This window comes from Hypomesus transpacificus, chromosome 6 (assembly GCF_021917145.1).
Source record: "Hypomesus transpacificus isolate Combined female chromosome 6, fHypTra1, whole genome shotgun sequence".
Taxonomy (NCBI): domain Eukaryota; kingdom Metazoa; phylum Chordata; class Actinopteri; order Osmeriformes; family Osmeridae; genus Hypomesus; species Hypomesus transpacificus.
In genome coordinates, this window is record NC_061065.1 from 13,077,213 (window position 1) to 13,097,852 (window position 20,640).

General features: G+C 47.3%; 3 protein-coding genes across 7 annotated transcripts in view; 1 reads left to right on the plus strand and 2 right to left on the minus strand.

Annotated features, from left to right (window-relative positions):
- The first annotated feature begins 3,547 nt into the window (after nucleotides 1-3,547).
- Nucleotides 3,548-8,417, plus strand: LOC124468690 (creatine kinase B-type). Of its 2 annotated transcripts, none has more exons than XM_047021573.1 (8): nucleotides 3,548-3,650; nucleotides 4,401-4,605; nucleotides 5,364-5,518; nucleotides 5,989-6,121; nucleotides 6,395-6,566; nucleotides 7,053-7,176; nucleotides 7,373-7,562; nucleotides 7,965-8,417. In XM_047021573.1, exons 2-8 carry the CDS (start codon nucleotides 4,413-4,415, stop codon nucleotides 8,141-8,143), a joined length of 1,146 nt encoding a protein of 381 aa, XP_046877529.1. In that variant the 5' UTR covers nucleotides 3,548-3,650; nucleotides 4,401-4,412; the 3' UTR covers nucleotides 8,144-8,417. The 2 variants fall into 2 exon arrangements, with proteins under 2 accessions (XP_046877529.1, XP_046877531.1); XM_047021575.1 differs by lacking the exon at nucleotides 3,548-3,650 and adding an exon at nucleotides 4,090-4,109.
- An 888-nt stretch (nucleotides 8,418-9,305) lies between these two features.
- Nucleotides 9,306-20,429, minus strand: LOC124468689 (MAP/microtubule affinity-regulating kinase 3-like). 4 transcript variants are annotated; one of them, XM_047021569.1, is made up of 8 exons: nucleotides 19,977-20,429; nucleotides 19,384-19,534; nucleotides 19,031-19,230; nucleotides 18,397-18,500; nucleotides 15,604-15,876; nucleotides 14,140-14,166; nucleotides 11,942-11,986; nucleotides 9,306-10,971 (listed from the first exon to the last, which is right to left on the minus strand). In XM_047021569.1, exons 1-8 carry the CDS (start codon nucleotides 20,082-20,084, stop codon nucleotides 10,593-10,595), a joined length of 1,287 nt encoding a protein of 428 aa, XP_046877525.1. In that variant the 5' UTR covers nucleotides 20,085-20,429; the 3' UTR covers nucleotides 9,306-10,592. The 4 variants fall into 4 exon arrangements, with proteins under 4 accessions (XP_046877525.1, XP_046877526.1, XP_046877527.1 ...); XM_047021570.1 differs by lacking the exon at nucleotides 14,140-14,166 and having other exon boundaries at nucleotides 19,977-20,427; XM_047021571.1 differs by lacking the exon at nucleotides 11,942-11,986 and having other exon boundaries at nucleotides 19,977-20,427.
- Nucleotides 20,430-20,444: 15 nt separating this feature from the next.
- LOC124469094 (MAP/microtubule affinity-regulating kinase 3-like) overlaps nucleotides 20,445-20,640 on the minus strand; it is a 21,044-nt gene continuing 20,848 nt past the window's right edge. Inside the window, exon 5 of the mRNA XM_047022185.1 lies at nucleotides 20,445-20,456. Coding sequence (XP_046878141.1) covers nucleotides 20,445-20,456 — 12 coding nt within the window. The remainder of the gene's footprint in view (nucleotides 20,457-20,640) is intronic.

The window sequence follows — 20,640 nt, forward strand, 5'->3', positions numbered from 1 at the left end:
AATCATCCAAATGAAACTGGCATCTTCCGGGAATTGACAGGAACAGGAGTGTCCCTTTGCAAGAAACAGAGGACTTGTTTCCTCGTTTGACCCTCTTGTCCGACCTTAGGCTCCATACTGTATTTTGCCATAGCACTTCAGAGCAAGAGACAATGTTTCTGCTCTCAATGTGTGAGAGTGGTAGCCATTCCCCCGGGGTTGCTTTGGCACGTCGTCGTGCCGACAAACATGACTGCGAGCAGGGAATGCGTTTAATTACGTTTTGTACCCCAGCGGGATGGAGAGAGACTGTGATTAGCATTGTGGAGGTTGGGATTGTGTGTGAGGAGAGTGTGCATGTAGGGGCTGATACCTGTGAGCTGCAGATACACAGGTGTTCTCAGGGATGGGAGAGCCAGGTTATTCAGGTCAAGTACTGTAGTACTCTCAGAGGCAATATCCCGAGACCGACCTTGACATAGCTGAATACGCAAGAATGTTCCGGACTCCTGACTGAACTCAAAGCCTATAGAATGAAGCACTTTTTAAAACTCCCATTTCTTGTCATGCCATTCGCACCAACCGATGCAACAGTCACGCGTTTGGCAAATTCAGCTCCCCACAATCATCAGAGACTTTGTAACATTTACATTTACATTTACATTTAGTCATTTGGCAGACGCTCTTATCCAGAGCGACTTAGAGTAAGTACAGGGACATTCCCCCCGAGGCAAGTAGGGTGAAGTGCCTTGCCCAAGGACACAACATCATGTGGCGCGGCAGGGAATCGATCCGGCAACCTTCTGATTACTAGCCCGACTCCCTCACCGCTCAGCCATCTGACTCCCTCAAAGCAACTAGCACAGGGGGGACGTGATACATTTACATTTAGCAGACGCTCTTATCCAGAGCGACATACAGTAAGTACAGGGACATTCCCCCCAAGGCAAGTAGGGTGAAGTGCCTTGCCCAAGGACACAACATCATATGGCGCAGCGGGGAATCGATCCGGCAACCTTCTGATTACTAGGCCGACTCCCTCACCGCTCAGCCATCTGACTCCCATCTCAACATATAATTTCCTTCAGACACTGAAAGAGCCATTTGAAGAGCTGTTTCCTCCTTTGCGCTCTAAATGACTGACTCCAGTGACGCTTGGCATTTGAATTCTGTCTTTATTACAGTGTGCCGGCTGAGCCTTTGTCGCCTTCCTCCCCTGGCTCTCTCCCCAATGTGTCTTCCGATCCAGCCCCCTCATGAATATTCACCACAACGTGTTCGTCTGACAGAGATGGGCGGCCAAGGTCGCTTCTGGCCCGAGTTGCACAAAGTGCAGCCGACTCGGACATTTCCATGTCACCTCTGACCAGACTGCAGTAAGACGGTGCTTACCCAGCTTCCCCTCCTTCCACTGACAAGGAAGCCGAGCTTGAAAAGGGCGGTGATTTATCGACGCCGACAGAATCTAAGTCACCGTGCAGCATCTGGCCTTCAGAAAAGCAGCAGTATTCTCGGGTTGCGTCAATGACATTCCGCAAATGCACGGATGATCCGACACACAGCAACTTTTCGATGAGGCATGACGAACTGTAGTTCCTGTATAGTTTGACTTCACACGAAATTCCCTCTAACTATGAATTCAAACCCCTACAAAGATGGATGCAAACACCCTTTTGCGTGATCGATACACCCTTTGAACAGGTGCCAAACAGGTGCCATCCTCCACAGCAGGCACCTACTACAGTGCTGTGCTTCAATCCCCTGTCCTTTATCTTCTAGCTGCCTGGTCTAGCACCGAGGGGACAGGCAGCCATTTTGGCTCCGAGTGGCCAATCCAGTCGTCCACTGTCAGGGCAAGAGGAAGGGGCAACACTGCAGTGTGTAAAACAGAACCGGGGTGTTACTCGGGACTCAGACCCGATGGGGGTGATTGTGCTGGAGGGCAGTCGGCATGGGGCAGTGGGAGCAGAAGCTCACAGCTGATTGGGGCTGTGGTAGTCTGCAGAATTTGGGACAAGGGTGTGCAGTCAGATTGAGGCGGGGTGTGTGATGGAGTGTGAGTGTGTGTGTGCCACAGAGAGGTGGCAACACTTCCATCTTATCTATCTGAACTCCCTGCCCCCTGCCCACACCCCACATCCCATTAGCATACAGTACACAGACACACACATTATACACACAAAACCATCCCATGCACACACACACACACACACACACACACACACACACACACACACACACAGACACAGACACACACAGACAGACACAGACACAGACACACACAGACAGACACAGACACACACACAGACACACACACAGACACACACACACACACACACACACACACACAGACACAGACACACACAGACAGACACAGACACAGACACAGACACACACACACACACAGACACACACACACACACACACACACACACAGACACAGACACACACAGACAGACACAGACACAGACACACACACAGACACACACACAGACACACACACACACACACACACACACACACACACACACACACACACACACACACACACAGACACAGACACACACAGACAGACACAGACACAGACACAGACACACACACAGACACACACACACACACACAGACACAGACACACACACTTCTATCACTGATGAATAATTCAGATCTGCAGAGGAAAGTGCACTGTCACTGGTGGTGGCCCCTCCCCCACCTCTCACACAATACCGACCAGCAGCGCAGCAGCTGTGCCCAGATCCATGCAAATGATCCCAGACCGAAACACAGACAGACACTCTCAGCATTCAAATGCACGAGACACCTTTGTAAATCACAGGAAAGGCGATTAACCGTTGATTTGAAATAGGGACCTTCTTTTCTTCACATTGCCATTCAACTGGTTTTCTTTGTGTCACCAAGCGACGACACACCCCTAGCTCACTCAGGATGTGAAATTGATGGAAAGACTTGTGCGGACAGTTTTAGCATTTGGCATTGACACTTTGACTAGGCTATGCTGGGTCCAGCCTTACACACACCCATACACACAATCACTATAAAACTAGGCTATTCATCAATGAAGGTATTCTACTGAGTACCTACTGGAATTTAAATTGGACAGCTTAGCAACATGTATGTAAGTGGAAATAATTAATATTAAACTCAATGTAATGACCAAAAATGAACACGGTTTTTTATGAATGGCCTGCATTTTATGGAAATGCATGTCTATTAAGACCAATGCCTCTAAACGTAGGATTACGTGTAACTACTTAAACACTATATTCAAGTATATAGGTCTACCCGTAATCATATTAACGTATTTGTTTTGTTGTTTAAATCTATTCATCGATATCAATTCCAAACCGGAAACAAATTATTTAGCATTCAATTATTTCCTTCTGCTGTCAATCACTTGAGAACTGTCAAGGAAAGGACCATGTGACCTGTGAGGTCTGCTGTTAAATTGCGGTACTGTCGCTATATGCAATTGTGTTATGTCCTCTCCAATAGAATGAATGGACTCTAAATAGTAACCAATCAAACGAGAGCTTGTCTGGCGTATAAAAACCTCCGAAGCAGCTTAATTCTGGACACCAGTATTAGCGTTGGTGTGTTTGTTCCTGGTCGAAAGAAAGGATTTTTGTTTCTTTCCATAAGAAAAGCATCATAAGGTAGGATCAGTTCTTACGGGATTGAAACCCACTAATTTTCACTCACAATGCATATTGCTGGTGGCATTACAATAATGCGTCGAATATTGCGTCAACACTTATCAACTGTATGATCAATTTTGGAAGATTGGCAAGGTTTTAGTTATTTCAAAAGAACAAAGAACTCCATATTTAATGTCAATATGCCCGTTCAAGGGATGGGGAATTATAGATTTGGCTAATTGACCTGGTCTGTTTCTAATAGAAAGTGGATGGTACCATTTATTTGACGTTTAAAAACTAAATACATTTGGGTTGAAATGTATTTGACGAGATGTATTGCAGTCTGGCATGACTTGCATCGACAACGACCTTGCAGTCTCCTATCTGCAAGGTCTTGGTATTATCGTGCTGCGCATTACGCGTTAGCAAGCTTTGAAACAAAGGTCTAAGCTGCGATGCATTACGTACTGCATTTCTGTAAGTATAGACATGCATTTAGAATCACATTCCATCGTATTCGTTTTTATTTAATTGGCAGTAGGCAGATGCTGCTATAAGATATACCTTAAGGCATGGGCACATATCCTGAGAATCGAATAAATTGGGAACAATTCTGTGCGACTCGAATCAGAACCCGGATCTTATCTTGACAAATGCATGTCTTTTCCGTGTAACCATGTCTTTTCAGTCTACTTTATCATACGGCTATGGATTTTGGTCACGTTTGAACGACTGTCATTGATATCCCATTGTTTCGTCTGTGTGCAGGTGAACGCAATCATGCCTTTCGGTAACACGCACAACAAGCTGAAGATGAACTTTTCTTCGGAGCAGGAGTACCCTGACCTCAGCAAGCATAATAACCACATGGCTAAGGTGCTGACTCCGGAGATGTACGCCAACCTGCGGGAGAAAGAAACTCCAAGTGGATTTACCTTGGATGATGTTATTCAAACTGGGGTTGATAACCCAGGTAAATAAGCATAGCTTCTTACGTCGGCCAAGTCGACTGCATTGTTCTGCGCTGCCTGCCCCTGAGTAAGTTCGAGAAAAGCATCCATGTTGCAATGCCAATCACGGGTGAGATCTTTCCCGTTGCAACGTGACCTTGCCAAGAGCCCCCCTCTCACCCCCACAAACGCGCGTGCGTACGTGCGCGCTCACCACACATGCACACATGAGTGTCTTGCATTAAATTTGCCAATATATTAATTGACCCAATTAAAATGCAGTACATTTACTGTAAAAGGCCAAGCTTACTAAATATGGCTGAAAATGTAACCATTACTGCTCAGCAGTGGGTGGAAATACGGTCTACGGCCTCATTACGAGGCTCCTTCATCTTGCCCTTCAGTGTTTTTTTTGTCAATGTAAACCCCAAAGCTCCAATACGGCATTCCGAGGATTTTGATTGACCTTGAGACATTCACTGTGCCACGAAGTTCAAGATTCCAAAAAGAGATTACAAGCTCAATCATGTTATGTAATCCTAAGCGGGCACAACTACCATAGCCTAGGTCTTTACCGTAGACCTGAAGCAACAGGAAATTAAACATTTATCCGAACCTGGGAAATTAAATGGCCAGGCCAAGGCATCACAGGAAATTGGATTTCACAAATTGTACATCTCTAATATTGTATCGCATTCTAGTTTAAATCCCGTTTAAAACCTCCCAGTCAGGAGTCTGCCAAGGGGGAACTGACCCCTGTTGTCCTTTCTCCCTCATCCAGGCCACCCCTTCATCATGACAGTGGGCTGTGTGGCTGGAGACGAGGAGACGTACGAGGTCTTCCAGGAGCTGCTGGACCCCGTCATCGAGGACCGTCATGGCGGATACAAGCCCTCAGACAAACACAAGACGGACCTGAACCCAGACAATCTCCAGGTAGGGAGGCCCGCATGCATGCATGCATGAGCCTGGCATGCTACAACCTTCCAATATGCGGTACTGCAGAGTACATGATGTTCTTAAAGCGTTCTCAGCCAAATGTGACCGCAGGGGAGGAAATTGCCTGAAGGGATATAGGTTTGTTTTCAAAGAGGAATTCGGCACAAGATTGTAGTCATGTCATTAGTCAATAACCATTTCAATACCCCAACATGGATTGAATCAAATCCTTTTATTGTCACAAACATTTATATACACGTGCAAGAGTGGGTGAAGTATTGGGTGCAGTTCAAGGCAACATGGTAGTATAACAATAACCCTAAATTCTAACTTGCACAACACAATTTACACAACACTGTACAATATGCAGTATACAGAATAGAAGATGCAGATCAGTGGGTACTTTCCCATGAAAACCCCACATCTGTTAGCATCGATGCTACATGCTAACGCCTGTGTTTGGCTAGGGTGGCGATGACCTGGACCCCAACTACGTCCTGAGCTCCAGAGTGCGCACCGGCAGGAGCGTCCGTGGCTTCTGCCTCCCCCCACACTGCAGCCGCGGGGAGCGACGGGCCATCGAGACCATGTCCATCGAAAGTGCGTAGCTCAGTCTCCTTTGATGCCTCGTTGGAGCTTGGATGCTTTTGTGTGCAGATGCTGCCCCCTGTCAGTATTGGGGGAGAACAGCGAGTTTATGGTCTGCTATTTGATATGTACCGGTATAATTACCTCAGTTTTTTCGACAATGGGTTTCCATGGGAATCGTGATGCCACATCATCCGTTATTGTCTACAAATCTGGGGTATTGAGTTTTGTCAATTACTCAACACCTTGTACATGGGCAGAACTGATTCCTCGTTTCTTGTGTAGGTTTAGACTCGCTTGATGGGGACCTTCAGGGCAAGTACTACGCCCTGAAGAACATGACAGACGACGAGCAGCAACAGTTGATTGATGACCACTTCCTATTCGACAAGCCCGTATCCCCCCTGCTGCTGGCATCTGGTATGGGCCGTGACTGGCCCGATGGCAGGGGCATCTGGTGAGTACCCTCCCAGGGATAGATGGGATATGTAGTGCACAGGTGGCTAGTAGGACGGAGGTTAATCGACAGTGCAAAAATCCGGATGTTCATGGGCAATGGCCTTGGAAACATAGCTTGACTTCAAAGGTTAACGATCCTGAACGTAAACAACCCATTTTTTTGTGTTCATGTGCAGATCTCATATTCTTGTACAGTACAAGCACCATGATCAAAACTCACATGCACGTAGATCTTTTCTGTGCTTACCATCTTCATGTTCTAAGAGTTTTTGGGGGATGGGAATTAGGACTAAAATGACAATATGTCCCCTGTCAGTAACTACAGTAGGTAGGTCATCTTAACCCTATAATCTCTAACAGAAGACAAATGTCGAATGACGGTAAAACTAGGAGATATTTTGGTTTCAGTCACCACAGAATGCAAATGACAATGTCCGGATTCAAATGGATTGAGGCCTTCCTGACCCAATGTGTTCTCGTCCAGGCACAACGACAACAAGACTTTCCTGGTCTGGGTCAACGAGGAGGACCACCTGCGTGTCATCTCCATGCAGAAAGGTGGCAACATGAAGGAGGTCTTCCACCGCTTCTGCACGGGCCTTACAAAGGTGGGTGTTTCAATTATGCGGACTCCTTTGAATACTGATTAAATGACTTCAGTGCTAAATTACAGACCATTAAAGTCAGTTTATGGATGATGGCGTTTGTCCTATTCTGCTGATGGTGCCGTTTCAAATACGTTTGAATGAATTTGTCTTGATGTGTTCTTGTCTACATTCAACGGCATCATATTTTCTCCTCCAGATTGAGAGCCTGTTCAAGGACAAGGGCCATGAGTTCATGTGGAACGAGCACCTGGGCTACGTGCTCACCTGCCCCTCCAACCTGGGCACCGGGCTGCGTGCCGGCGTACACGTCAAGCTGCCCAACGTCAGCAAGCACGAGAAGTTTGGCGAGGTCCTCAAGAGGTTGAGGCTGCAGAAGCGCGGCACAGGTATTTCTTTGTTTAAAAATGTGGGGGTAGTAAAGAGAACAAATTCATTGACGTCACTTTGTGAAGGCATAATCGTTGTGGCATTGGGCTTGTCCAGGGAAAATGATTAGTCATGTCTCCAGGCACCTTCCAGCATGTGGCTGAATATTCAATATTTTGTTGAACACGATGTTCCTCGCGGGATAAGATTTGAAGCTTTTAAAACATCCAGCCTCATTTGACCCCATTTTTACACACTGAAGGATCTGTACTGCGTTTTGGGCAATTGCATTTCGTGTCAGTGGTAAACGGTTTTTGTGTCATAAAAATTTGACAGGAAATAAGTTATGGATGCAGATTTATTTTTATATTTTTCCCCCCATCGAATGCAAAACTGACTGCTTCCGTCTCTGTCCCCCTCAGGTGGCGTGGACACCGCAGCTGTGGGCGGAGTCTTCGACATCTCCAACGCTGACCGCCTGGGCTTCTCTGAGGTGGAGCTGGTGCAGATGGTGGTGGACGGAGTCAAGACTCTGGTGGAAATGGAGAAACGCCTGGAGGCCGGCCAGTCCTTCGACGACATCATGCCCGACCAGAAGTGAAATGCTTCTCTGCTGACCTTTTGACCTCTTTGCCCCGCCCTTTCCCTCACCAGTATTCCCCCCCCCCCCCCCCGTCCTGTGTGTCTCTCCCCGAAAACCAATAATCGTAATTACATCCAGGAAATACACTCCGCCCAAGCGTTTAGTGACACTAAAGTTAGACGAGTCTTCCATCAAGTGTGATGAAGGATTTTGTATTTCAAAGCCGTCTTGTTGCAAAACAATGTCGAGGATGGATCTTAACACCTGAAATAAAGTCTCTTGGCCCATGGAAGATACTTGTGTTTTGCTACTTTGTTCGTTTTATCGGCCTATTATATTTGTTGGCAAAATAAGTGCACATTAACTACTATGTACATTGCAATAGCATTAACATTACAATTGCCTATAAATCCAATGTTACTATTTTTTGTTGGACTGATTCCTTTGGTTCCATCACGTGTGTGCCATTATCATAGCTAAACAAACCACTGGTTTTGACATGCTGCATTATATTTACTTTGATGTCCATAATTGTGGCCTTAACACAAGTTGGGTATAACTGCCCAGGTTAAAAAAATCAGTTTGTTGTATACGAGTGGATGAATGGGTGATTCTTAGTATCGTGGACATTGCACCTTATGGATATTGTTTTTGTACATAAATCTTTGTTCAATCTCATTTAAAATCCTTCATATTTCATGGCAAATCAGGATAGAGTACATGCATGTACATTGAAAATGGGCCAATAGAGAAGGGCCCTCATTTGACACCAGGTGTTATTACTGTGGTCAACTGCACATTCTACACTGTATATGAACGTAACTAGTGAGTTATGAAATTACTGTGTGGGGCTGGGGTGTTAGTAACTGTAGTAACTACTAGTCAGTACCAAAAGGGGAAGACCCTGTGCATTTAGTATTATAATGATCTGCAATGTCAGCCCTTCATATTCTGGGCCAAAAACAAATAGTTTTTCATGCCAGGACTTTAGTATACCATCCTATGACCGGGATTTAAAGCCCAGTCCTGAAGTGCATTGATGTTCATGAAGGGATGATGTGCAGTGTCAGGAATGTATTCAACTGAAGTACTAATGTCTGATACCAGCGACATTTCAGTAGCATTGGTGTCAGGAGCTTCTCTCTCATGCCCAGCAAAATCAGAAAGACACAAGGCCGGCTTGCATTTTAGGTGTTTTTAATGGAGACACTGTTTAACCTTACCCGATGCTGTGTTAACATTAATTCCATAACTCCCGGCTTAGAGCCTGGACTTATAAAACAAAACAAAAAAGGAAGTATACCAATATGCAACTGTTGCAAAACTAAGGTACATTATTTACATTTAGAGAGAAAAAAAAAATGAATGAACGAACGAACAAAAAAACAAAACAGTGCCAACGTTCTTAGAAGGGGTGTGGGAGTGAATACTGAAGTTTGTTTTTGAAAAAAATGTCACAGAAGTGCCGTTTGTACATGACTCCGCCCACAGGCCCGGTGGGAGGGACCATGCAACACTTGGCATTTCAGTTACATCACAGGAGAACAATAATAAAAATAAAACACTAACAGTGTCAAAGGAAATGAGCTAAATACCCATACGTATAATACCAAGAAGGAAAATCTTCCGGGTTTTCTGTTAAGTCTTTAACAAATGACTCAAAGTCCCATGATTCTTTGCCGCAGCCCTTCTAATTTTGGAGAGTCTGCAGAAGTGTGTCCTTAAGGCATGGGCATGTTCTGTTGAATTCTGGGCTGTGTGACACCATACACCCTTGGCCAGCTAGTTTTAACCACACTTATGAACACTGGATGGGTTGTTTTGTGTGTCTAGGCTGCCTAGTGAAGGGGAGACAGTGCCAAACCCTTTACAGTTCTGACAACGATAAAAAATACCATCATGTTTGTGCAAGTAGCAGAAGTATCTAACTTCTCCATCTGGGGGGTATACTGTTAGAGGCCAATACTTCACCAAACGTCCTTAACCTACTGTGTGTGTGTGCAAGACTGTGTGTTATAGAGAGTTTATAAACTCCCTCTTTAGGGGACATCTCCAGGAGCCTCAAAGGCAATAATGCATTACTGCATTCAGAAACAAAATGAGATCAAAAAATACGATTGACTATCGACATTTCATCCAACATCTCTTCCTCAACTTCTCAAGACCAACTTTTGCATCATCAACAATAATAATAATAATAATAATGCTCCAAAGATGCAGAAGTTATTGCCTAAGCTATACATAACATTTTCAGTACATTTTGTGTAACAGTGTATTGGAGGACAAACCGTTGTGTATCTGCTACTTAGATTGTTTACGAATGTACAGCACATTCCGATGTTACGTTAAACTTCTCAATTTCCAATCACTTTGTCAGTGAAAGTACTTTGGATACTGGTCAGAAAAACTCCATGTCCCGTTTCCGTTTCCCCCTCCCCTCCCCCCTTAACAGAGTCTTACTGTATCCCTACAACTTGAGTTCATTGGCAATTTTGGACGCGATGTTCTTGAAGGCGATGGACGTGCCGGAGATGCGCTTGAAGCGCACGCCGTTGAGCGAGAGGCGGGGCAGCTTGCACACCTCCATCTCCCATTGGACCAGGCTCTCGGCGTGGCCGTCGCCGTGCACGCACAGCAGCAGGAAGCGCTCGCGCTGCTCGTAGTCGCAGTTGTTGGCGTCCAGGACCTTGCGGATCTCCCGCATCATGTCCACGGGCTCCAGGGACGACGTGGTCTTCATGCTCCAGGTGAAGCGGAGCGAGCGCGGCTTGGTGTCTTTGTGGTGGGCCGGCGGCGGCGGCGGCAGTTGCTGCTGGTCGTCCTTCTGGTCTCCCGAAACGTGGCGACTGTTCGGAAGGGGAGGGAGAGAGAAAAATATGGCGTTCAGGAGGTCTTGGGAGCGGGTAGATGCGGCGGGGCTGTGTGGTTGGCATTTCGAGCAGACAACGTCGAGGATGGAAGATGGATTGGTTGTGGTGGAACGAGTCTCGTGCAGTTTAAGAGGCATGCAGCCATGGACGCACAATGCACTGTCATGTTTGTGTCTTCTGACAGACCCACACATGCATTCCTGCATGCAGCCTTAGATAGAGGACCTTTCTACACAGGTCCAAGTCCAACTTATTAAAAATGATACGACTTTTAAGAATATGCTTACCAAAAGGTAGGTTTGCGAAAGTGACGAACGTACATATTTTCAATAAAAAGTACAAAACAACAATAAGTGTTTCTTCAATAGGTTTGGAAGCTTCTTGAAGAGTCACCTATGGAAAACCGCATCCTTGCCATTACCAAGTTCCACCTCTAGATGTCAGTATTGACCAAAAGGGCGATGTCAGTGTTCTAGCATTACCCTCTATAGGCAGTCAAGCAACACTGCAGGTTAAAATAGATACAGTGCTGGCTACGGAACAACATTGAAGCCCTTTAGAAAGTGAGCAGTGCCTCTTGGCATACAGCCCAGGCTGCTTTGGGGCCATTGTAACGCCAGTAGACGACTTCATCTAGTCCAGAGCACACGAGTGAGAACATTTAGTGCTGTGATGCCAAATAGGTTTTGGCTGCAGAGCATCCCAACTGTCAACTTGTTCATTACCTAGAGGCTCATTTCTAGCCTTCAAATATCAAATTAACCGATGATTTGAGAGACACGATTCTACATTTAGTCGTTTAATTCCAGGTCCTCGTTTGAGCCTTCTCGGGCCACATCCTCACTCAGCTTGTGGCGGATTATAAAAATACAAAAGAATGGGGCGGGACGGAGAGAGAAACAGAAAAATGCAGATGAATATCTAAGAAATGAGGCTCCCATCTCACCTTGATCCCTCCAATCTCCCGTTTCTCTCAAACTCAGCTGTGCCTCTGACAGGAGAGGATGCGTGAGAGCACAGAGATAAAGAGAGAGAGGTGGGAGAAGAAAGAAACAACACAAGCTTACAGTACATTCCAGAGAGAGAGAAAAAAAAGGATGCAAACTCCATCTCACTGGGGGAGGAAATGATATCAGGAAAACAAATTAAAAAGAGAAGGGGAAAATAGGGCTTTCTGGATGGGTCCCCCACTAGAGACATGCCTGTGTTGCTGGCTCAGGAAAGGGTGAAAGGCATGCACAAAGTAGGTGTCAGACATAAGAAATGAACAGTGCAATTTGATGTTGAAATGTACAACCATGTTGCCATAATCTAAATAATCCCTGCCCCCTTAATGTACCCTGGCCCCGACTACAGTATCTCAATACTTAAGGTATTTATTGTTCAATTCAATGTCATTTTTGTAGTAAACCCACATTCTTTTAAAATATCTTTTCACTCTAATGAAAACAAATTACAAACTTACAAGGAATAACATTAAGGGTGTATTCATACTTGCTAATGAATAAATCACATTGCTGGACAGACAGAAGATGAAAACAGACATCGACAGACAAACAAACAACATTTTTAAACAAACACTACTCAAAAACTAGGTGTCAGTCATGGACATGCGGATGGAGGGAGTGCTGGAGCTGGTGTGCTGTGAAAGACAAGAAAAGGCGGGAAAGAGACAGGAAGTTGTTTGAGGCTCAGACAGAAGGACCATCTGTAGATAGGATGGGCTGGACAATGTGAAAGCTGTCGATTAGATTCCCCTGTCCGACTATATGGTTACACAGAAGTCTAAGAGATGACATGACACAAAGCAGTTCATCACTGCATAGCTACACTTCTGCTTAGCTGTTAAAAACATCTCTTTAGAACAAGGATTAAATCTTTTACAAAACCTTCATTCTGCAACCAATTCATTATTGGTGTCCTGCTTTAGGGTCCAACTTATCTTAATTGCTGCATGGAGAAAATAGTATCCAGCCAAATAACTAGCCAAAAAGAAACTTCTATGACACCGATATAGTTCAATTATTATCAAGGCATCATACTACTAAATTTGCAGTCTGGTACATAGCAACATTTTAGCATATAACAAGATGATCGCAAACAAAGTCTCCCAGTAGCTCTACCCACAAATTGTCAAGGGTACAGTAGGATTGTATCAGTGCTACACGCTAGCAGGTCGGGAGAGTTCAGGGACAAATTGTGGGACAAGGAGATTGTTTCTTTGAGGATACCGACATGAGGGGAAAAGTGAGAGATCTGAGGGGTAGGAACTTGCTAGGGTCGTCGTCGTGGTACCTGAGCATCCTGCAACGACCCACCTCTCAATCGTCACTTTGATCGGCGGCAATATTTAGAGCCCAGAACGGTGTCCTAAATTGGACGACCAAGAAGGTGTCACACTGTCAAACAGGAGATCATATCAAGGCGTTGTCTTGGTGTGCATTAGGCCCACCACTGTCTTTCGGCGTTGCTAAACAGGGGAACGGGTGTCTGGCCCACCCAGTGCTGCGTTTGAACAGAGGGGGTTTCAGTCGGCAACATTTGGAAGGATTTCGAATAATGTGATGACATCTTAATTCAAATCTCAATGTAGTTTCACCAAAGCATTGTGGATGGGTTGGAAACCCACTGTCGTCACCAGTCTATCAAGAAAAAGAGTTTGGAAGGGGGAACAACTAGGTGCTTGGTGCTTTGTACAAATTAGGATTTACAAATACAAATTCACTCAAACCCCCATAATACCCCTTTTCAGGGACTACACTCCGGAATGAATCAACACATTGACCATGTCCACCTCTTTCACAAGACGGACAACAAACAGTGAATCAAAAGAAAAGATCAGATTGATGTCTCAGGAGTAAACATTAGTGTTTGCATACACACCTGCTCAGTAAAGAGCCATGCATGGTCGATTAGTAGTCGGATTTCTGTTTATTCAAAGGCCGATGGAAAAGTGACGGTCTTAGGACATGCTCAAACGCACTCTGATCAATGCTCAGGAGGCCCAGGCGGCTCCGTTTCAGGCATTTTAAGTTTGTCCACAAAACAGTTCAAGGTGATAACAGTTGAAGACTCAATAGTGAAGTGTATAGATTAAGTGTATAGATGAATTGCATGACAAGCCAGGCCGAGACGTCCTCCTACCTTTTGGAAAACCTGAATGACATGTTTCTACAAAAAGGAAAACAATAACAACCAGTCAAAAGAAATTGTGACGAGAGATATATCTGATGAGAAAGATTTCAGCTCCACTTTGTGGAGACTAATATTTAATTACAAGTTTCAATGGTTGAATTTTGATGACTGAAGAGTGCCCGAGTTTGACATGTACACAGTACTTAGACTGGACTGTCAGCTCTTGCTGAGATAGCATCTGTCACTGGCAGATTGTAGACAGATTATATTTATTAGTAGCCTCACATGGGTACAGCTGAGGTGTAAGAACAGCTACACACACCAGACAGCACAGACAGGCTGGAAAGACTACAATATTACATTGTATAAGTGCATATTTACACGCAAGATTGCGGCTTATGTTCTGACTTTTATATTTATATTGGGAAACCGCAAAGACTGTGGCTGGAGATACTGCAAAGACTGCGGCTTGTGTTCAGAAGGGTTTTATTACTTATATTATTGTTTTTATGTTTTTTTTGTAAAGCACATTAAGCTGCAATTCTTATATGAAATGTGCTATATAAATAAAGTCTTATTATTATTATTATTATTATTATATTTAGCTGGTATATAGTCTCTCTTATTCAGGCCTATTAACGCTAACTGCACAATCCAACACCACTTTATTTTACTCAGGTGAATGTAACATGTCTGGGACTATGATTAATAAAAACTTTATTAAAAAAAATAGGACCACTGGTCTTGCTGAGCCTTGAATAAACCTACTTATATGCCTAGACAGAATGATGGATGCAAACCAGAAGAATAATAACAATAATAATTTGGAGCCGTCCGGCTTTTCGGGCTCAAACGCATTATGAAAAGGAGTTTGGTTAGGGTGTCAAAGGAGACGAGCAAACATGGATATATATGATTGAGGACTGCAAACAAGAATTAAATATTCTTGCGCCATAGGTTATGACGAGACAGGGCTATTAATTAAGTTATGGCTACATACGTTCATAATGCCTGTAGATAAACAAGGTTCTGAAAGAGATTGTTGCAGCTCCATCTCTGTTTCAGACCAGCTGTCTTATTCCACTCCGAATTTGCATATAAACTCTGTTAATATTGGATTGGTGATTGATGGTATGTCTAATGGTTATGAAATGACAAGGACATGCTTAATAATCATAAAAAAAATATGAACCGATAAGGTATAGTAAAAACTCATATTCGAGTCCAGTTCTGGGACTGAAAAATGGCCCGGGACTTTGAAACGCAGACCGTCCCAAGACAGTGTATTATTATATATATATATTTTTTTTTTGCATTATGCCACGGCCGTTTGATCTCCCGCCTCTCCCAACGGCCAGTCCGACCCTGTTCGAGTCCCGTGTCCCCATCGAAAAAAAACAACATCCTTAAAACCATCCAGACGCCAGAGAATCCGTCCAAGTGCGGGGTGGAGGTGGCGGGGGAAGGTCTTACCTGCGCGTGAGCTTGGAGGTGAGCTTGGTGAACAGGTTGCTGGTGCCGCGGCTGCGGGACTGGGAGAGCGGCGTGGCGTCGTGGGAGAGCGTGGGCGAGGCCGGGGGCCCGTTGTAGGTGGCCGTGCGGCGCTCCCTCAGCTGGCCCCCGTGGAAGGTGCTGCGGCTGGCCGTGCCGCGGGGGAAGCGCAGCCGGTCCGGGGGCGTGGCTCCACTGCTGATGCTGTGGGTGGAGGCCCCGCCCGGGTTCCGCTGGCTGGCCGTCGACGACGTGCTGGAGGGGGGGGGGGGGGGGGGGGGGAGGGGGTTTACGATTCTCCTTTTGAAAACAAACTCCCTTTGCGGGAAATAAGTCTCGCTGCTGGTTTTGTGCCTTCCGACATGATGGCGATAGCGGCAACAAACTTCAATGTGATCTTACAGTAGCCAAGTTGACGTCAAGATGTAATTTAGTTTACGTAAATGAAAGAATGTCAACACACAAACGAAACAAACACTTCTCTTACCTCCAAAAACTGTTGATGTCAAGGCTCGGTTATGGTTAGTTTGTCTAATCAACTACCAATGACGACACATTTTTTATTGTTGTAATTACTCACGTACACCTTCAACGAACATAGAGATTTGACTCTTTCAGGACACAGGAACACACTGGGTGGGAGGGGCTACGTTTTGGCTACGTTAGGGAACGATTTGGCTCGGTAAGAGTCGGCGCTACGCGAACAAACTACATTAGGGGTCGGTTAGTGGGGGAGAGGGACTGTGGTGCAAGCGACACATCTCGCCCCTCGTCAAACAGACGCTGGGCCCAAAACGTGACCCCCCCCATACTGCTCTAGGCACTGCTCGAGGAGAGTGCGGAGCTGACAGAGCGAGGGGGGGGTATACGGATCCCGACGGGGGTGGGAGTGTTTTGGGGGGGTGGGGTGAGGTTACAAGGGGCAAGTTTAGCGAGCAGATGCAGCGGCGTTAGACGGGGAGGTGAGAAGGAACGGACTGGAAGGGGGGGAAACGACACGAGGTGGTTAAGACACGAGCAGGACACGTCGAAAGTCCCCCCCCCAGCGAACGCCCCCCCCTAGGGGGAGAGCGTGGGGGACCCCCCCCCCTTACTTAGGCCGGAAGAAGTCGCCCTCCGGCGGCAGCGTTTGGCGGCAGGTGTGGCCCGAGGCCGACAGGGACACGGCCTTCTGGTGACGCAGCCGGACCGAGGCCGAGGAGGTGGTGAAGGCCTTGGCGTAGGCAGAGGTGGTAGTGGCACAGGCAGACATTTCACTCATGCTGCCCCCCCCCCCGGTGGATGGGTGGTGAAGACAAAAGAGCCAGGGGCAGAGAAAGGCGGTTTTAATAAAGCGTGGGCACAACAGAGGGGGAAAAAAATCTGCTCTTCGCCACCGTGTGAAGGAAGCAAAGGACAAAATGAGGAATGCTTTTATCTATTTTTTATTTTTTGGTCCTCCTGTGGTGAGTGACCTGAATTGGTCGTCTTTAAAGCGAGGGAGCAACTATGCAAATGAAAAATACGAGGATTTAGAATTGAGGAAGGAAACGATAACGGACACACTTCTGCCGCAGCCCTCGTGAAAAGCAGCAGTGGTTGCAAGATAGTTTAGAGAAACAAATGACTGATGACGTTGCACAGGGGTATGTAGTAATAGGCCAAACGGCATGTTTATGGCTTGGAGAAATAAGTCAGCGCGACCTTGAACACTTCCAACAAACGACCGAGTTCCTTTCAGATGTGGTGAGTGTAGCACACACACGTGCTACACTGAAAAGCCCCCTTCTAGGCACTTCACTTACAGGAGGCTCAGATGAATGGCACCTCTAGGGTATCTGTTAACTCATCTAACATAGGGAAGCAATCAGAACACTGGGCAGTAACAAACTGGGTTCCGGAATGAAAGGATAAATCTAGAGTGGAGCTCCAAAACCCTGGAAACGTGTCCACCCCTGACTGAGATTCAACGAGGATCAAACGGGGGAGAAGTAGAGCCAACTCCGCGTCTGCATTGAAGGCTCCTTGAGCCCTGAACGCCTTTACTGACTGGAAGGTCACAGGTGAGTTTGGGCGTCCCTGGCAAAGGACTGCACATCTGAACTGGGGAGTCAGATGGCTGAGCGGTGAGGGAGTCGGGCTAGTAATCCGAAAGTTGCCGGATCGATTCCCCGCCGTGCCAAAAAATGACGTTGTGTCCTTGGGCAAGGCACTTCACCCTACTTGCCTCGGGGGGAATGTCCCTGTACTTACTGTAAGTCGCTCTGGATAAGAGTGTCTGCTAAATGACTAAATGTAAATTTAACTGTGACATCACACAGCGGATGGCTACCGTGGAGAGCTCCCCGGAATAACATGACCGAAATCGAAGACAATCATTTCTTGGCGCAAAAAATAACCCTTTGGCGAACACATTTGTTTTGGTGCGCTCGACATTTACCGCCGTCCCCCCCAATGCATATCGAGACTCCACGGTGAAAATAAACGGCGGAGAGAAAATCGAGAGACGGCGTAGAGGATATTCCAGAACCTTCTGGCATTTGTTTTGAGACAACAACCCCTGCTGTGAGCCGTGGAACTAGACCGACGTCTCCAGGGCCTGTCTGAATGTAGCACGGCGATGCACAGAGCTTCCAGTGGTAGGGAGGGAGGGAGACAGGCTTTCTGGAAGGTGTGGTGTGTGTGTGTGGAGGAGTGGTGCAAGGGAGAGACCGTGTGTGAGGTGGCCAGAGATGGTGGCGCACCCGCGTGTACACCTGGTGTGTCGAGTTCGGGAAGCAGGCGTCTGACGCTCACCTGTTTTCCTTTCCGTTCTGGATGACGGCGTGGCGGTCGGTGGCGTTCCTCTCGCTGCACACGTACGTGTTCCTCCTCGTCATGCCGCCCGACGCCGCCGTACTCTGGGGAGGACAGACTCACGATGAACACTTTGGAGACGGCGTTGTTAAACGGCGCGTTCCAATTACGCCACAATTTCATCGGCCACAGTTTGAAATCCTTAGTTGTGATGCCGCCGGCGTTTCTCGGGGAGAGCGTGGGAGAGGTTGGACGGATGGAGGGAGAGAGAAACAGACAAGGAGAGGGAGAATCAGAGAGAGCGAGAGAGAGAGAAAGAGAGAGAGCGACAGAGAGAGCAGAGTTGCATAGCCCACAATACACAGTAGCTCACAGCAGTGTATACGGGTAATGGACTGGAAAATACGCACTCCAAGGGACAATACAGAAAGAGGAGGCTGAACAAAATGAACATGTGGCTTGTGTGTGTGTAAGTGTAAGTGTATATTCCGTGCGTTACTGTTGCGGGCTTCCGAGATTCGCCAATGTCGTATCCCCCCCTCCGCCCCCCCCCCCCCCCCTATCACTGTGATGTCATGAAGCGTGTCCTGTATTAAGAGTGTCACCGTGCAGCGGCACATCCCGCGTTCCTCACCGGGGTGGTGGAACCCTTCTTGCGGTCGGGTATGTCAGCCTTGTTGGGGTTGTTGGCGTTGCCCAGCAACGGACTGCCGGGGGCGCCTCCCCTCCCGCCCGACTTCCTGGCCTGGCCGCCGCCCTCCTCCTTGATGTCGTTCTCCGCCGTGCTGGTCTGGCTCCTCTTGGGGTAGCCCGCCGAGGGAATGGACGGCCCGGCTGGAGAGACGGAGGGAGGGGGGGGACGAAGTGATGGAGCCAAGTGGAACCAGGAAATCAAGGGCATGCATGTGTTTATCGGAGTTTTGGCGTTAAAAAGAGTCGGTTTGGCGGCGCGTTCTCTCCCTCGACCCCGCCCCCTCCGGGTCTCACCTTGGTCGCTGTAGCGCCTCTGCTTCTGCGTGGACGACACGGAGCGCTGGGCCTTGAGGTGGGCGGGAGACTGGCCGTTGTTGTGTTCGCTGGCGGGCCGGGCCTTGGCCAGGGACAGGTTACTGCTGGAGCTGGAGTCACTTACCTCCAGCTGCAGGGGGGAGGGTTTGACTGAGATGACAAGTTCCATGTTGTGTCTGGGTTGTGACAGTGTGTACATGTTGTGTCTGGGCTGTGACAGTGTGTACATGTTGTGTCTGGGCTGTGACAGTGTGTACATGTTGTGTCTGGGCTGTGACAGTGTGTACATGTTGTGTCTGGGTTGTGAGAGTGTGTACATGTTGTGTCTGGGCTGTGACAGTGTGTACATGTTGTGTCTGGGCTGTGACAGTGTGTACATGTTGTGTCTGGGCTGTGACAGTGTGTACATGTTGTGTCTGGGCTGTGACAGTGTGTACATGTTGTGTCTGGGCTGTGACAGTGTGTACATGTTGTGTCTGGGCTGTGACAGTGTGTACATGTTGTGTCTGGGCTGTGACAGTGTGTACATGTTGTGTCTGGGCTGTGCCAGTGTGTCCACACAGTCCCCTCACCTCTGTCGACTTCCTGCCCAGCAGCAGGTAAGTGGCGGTGATCTCGTCGTACTTCATCCGGGTCAGGGAGTCCTGGATCTCCTCTCGTGAGTAGCCCATCCCCACCATGATGTCTGGGGGGAGAACACAGCACACGGTGACGAGGTGTGTGTGTGTGGGGGGGGGAATGACCGTCCATCACATGACCAGCTGAAGGCTCTAATGCTACACATGTGGGCCAGCCTTAACCAGCCGTCAGGAGGGAAACCACTAAAAATGGCATACTATCTTCATGAGGTACATGTACCTTGAGACGTTGTTATTCACTTTTTTATTCCCCCCCTATATCATATATGAACGATGTGATAATGTGCCGTTTTGAATGGAGGACTGGATCCCGCAGTTGGGTGTGTGCTCTGACAGGGCTAATGCTCCTCCCATGTGCCCCCGTTGTCTCTCTACCCCAGCCTCTCTCCCCCACAGCAGGGATCAATCCTGCCACTGACAGGCAGAGGGCATCACAGGGGGCAAAGCCCTGGGGGGGGGGGCATCACAGTGGAAAGAACAGAGCTGTCCAGCCTCTGTATCGACCACTGGAGCTGTGTGTGTGTGCGTGTGTGAGACAACGAGTCCTAGAAACCTAAAACAACAGGTCAGGCTCACGTTGGGCAGAGCATGCCAGGGT

Coding starts and splice junctions, on each gene's coding strand:
- LOC124468690 (XM_047021573.1), top strand. CDS start 4,413: ATGCCTTTCGGTAACACGCACAACAAGCTGAAGATGAACTTTTCTTCG. Junction 4,606..5,363: donor AACTGGGGTTGATAACCCAG/GTAAATAAGCAT, acceptor TCCCTCATCCAG/GCCACCCCTTCATCATGACA. Junction 7,563..7,964: donor GCTGCAGAAGCGCGGCACAG/GTATTTCTTTGT, acceptor TGTCCCCCTCAG/GTGGCGTGGACACCGCAGCT.
- LOC124468689 (XM_047021569.1), bottom strand. CDS start 20,084: ATGGTGGGGATGGGCTACTCACGAGAGGAGATCCAGGACTCCCTGACC. Junction 15,877..18,396: donor CAGAACGGAAAGGAAAACAG/GTGAGCGTCAGA, acceptor CCCCCCCTCCAG/CACGTCGTCGACGGCCAGCC. Junction 10,972..11,941: donor GGGAGATTGGAGGGATCAAG/GTGAGATGGGAG, acceptor CCTTCCGAACAG/TCGCCACGTTTCGGGAGACC.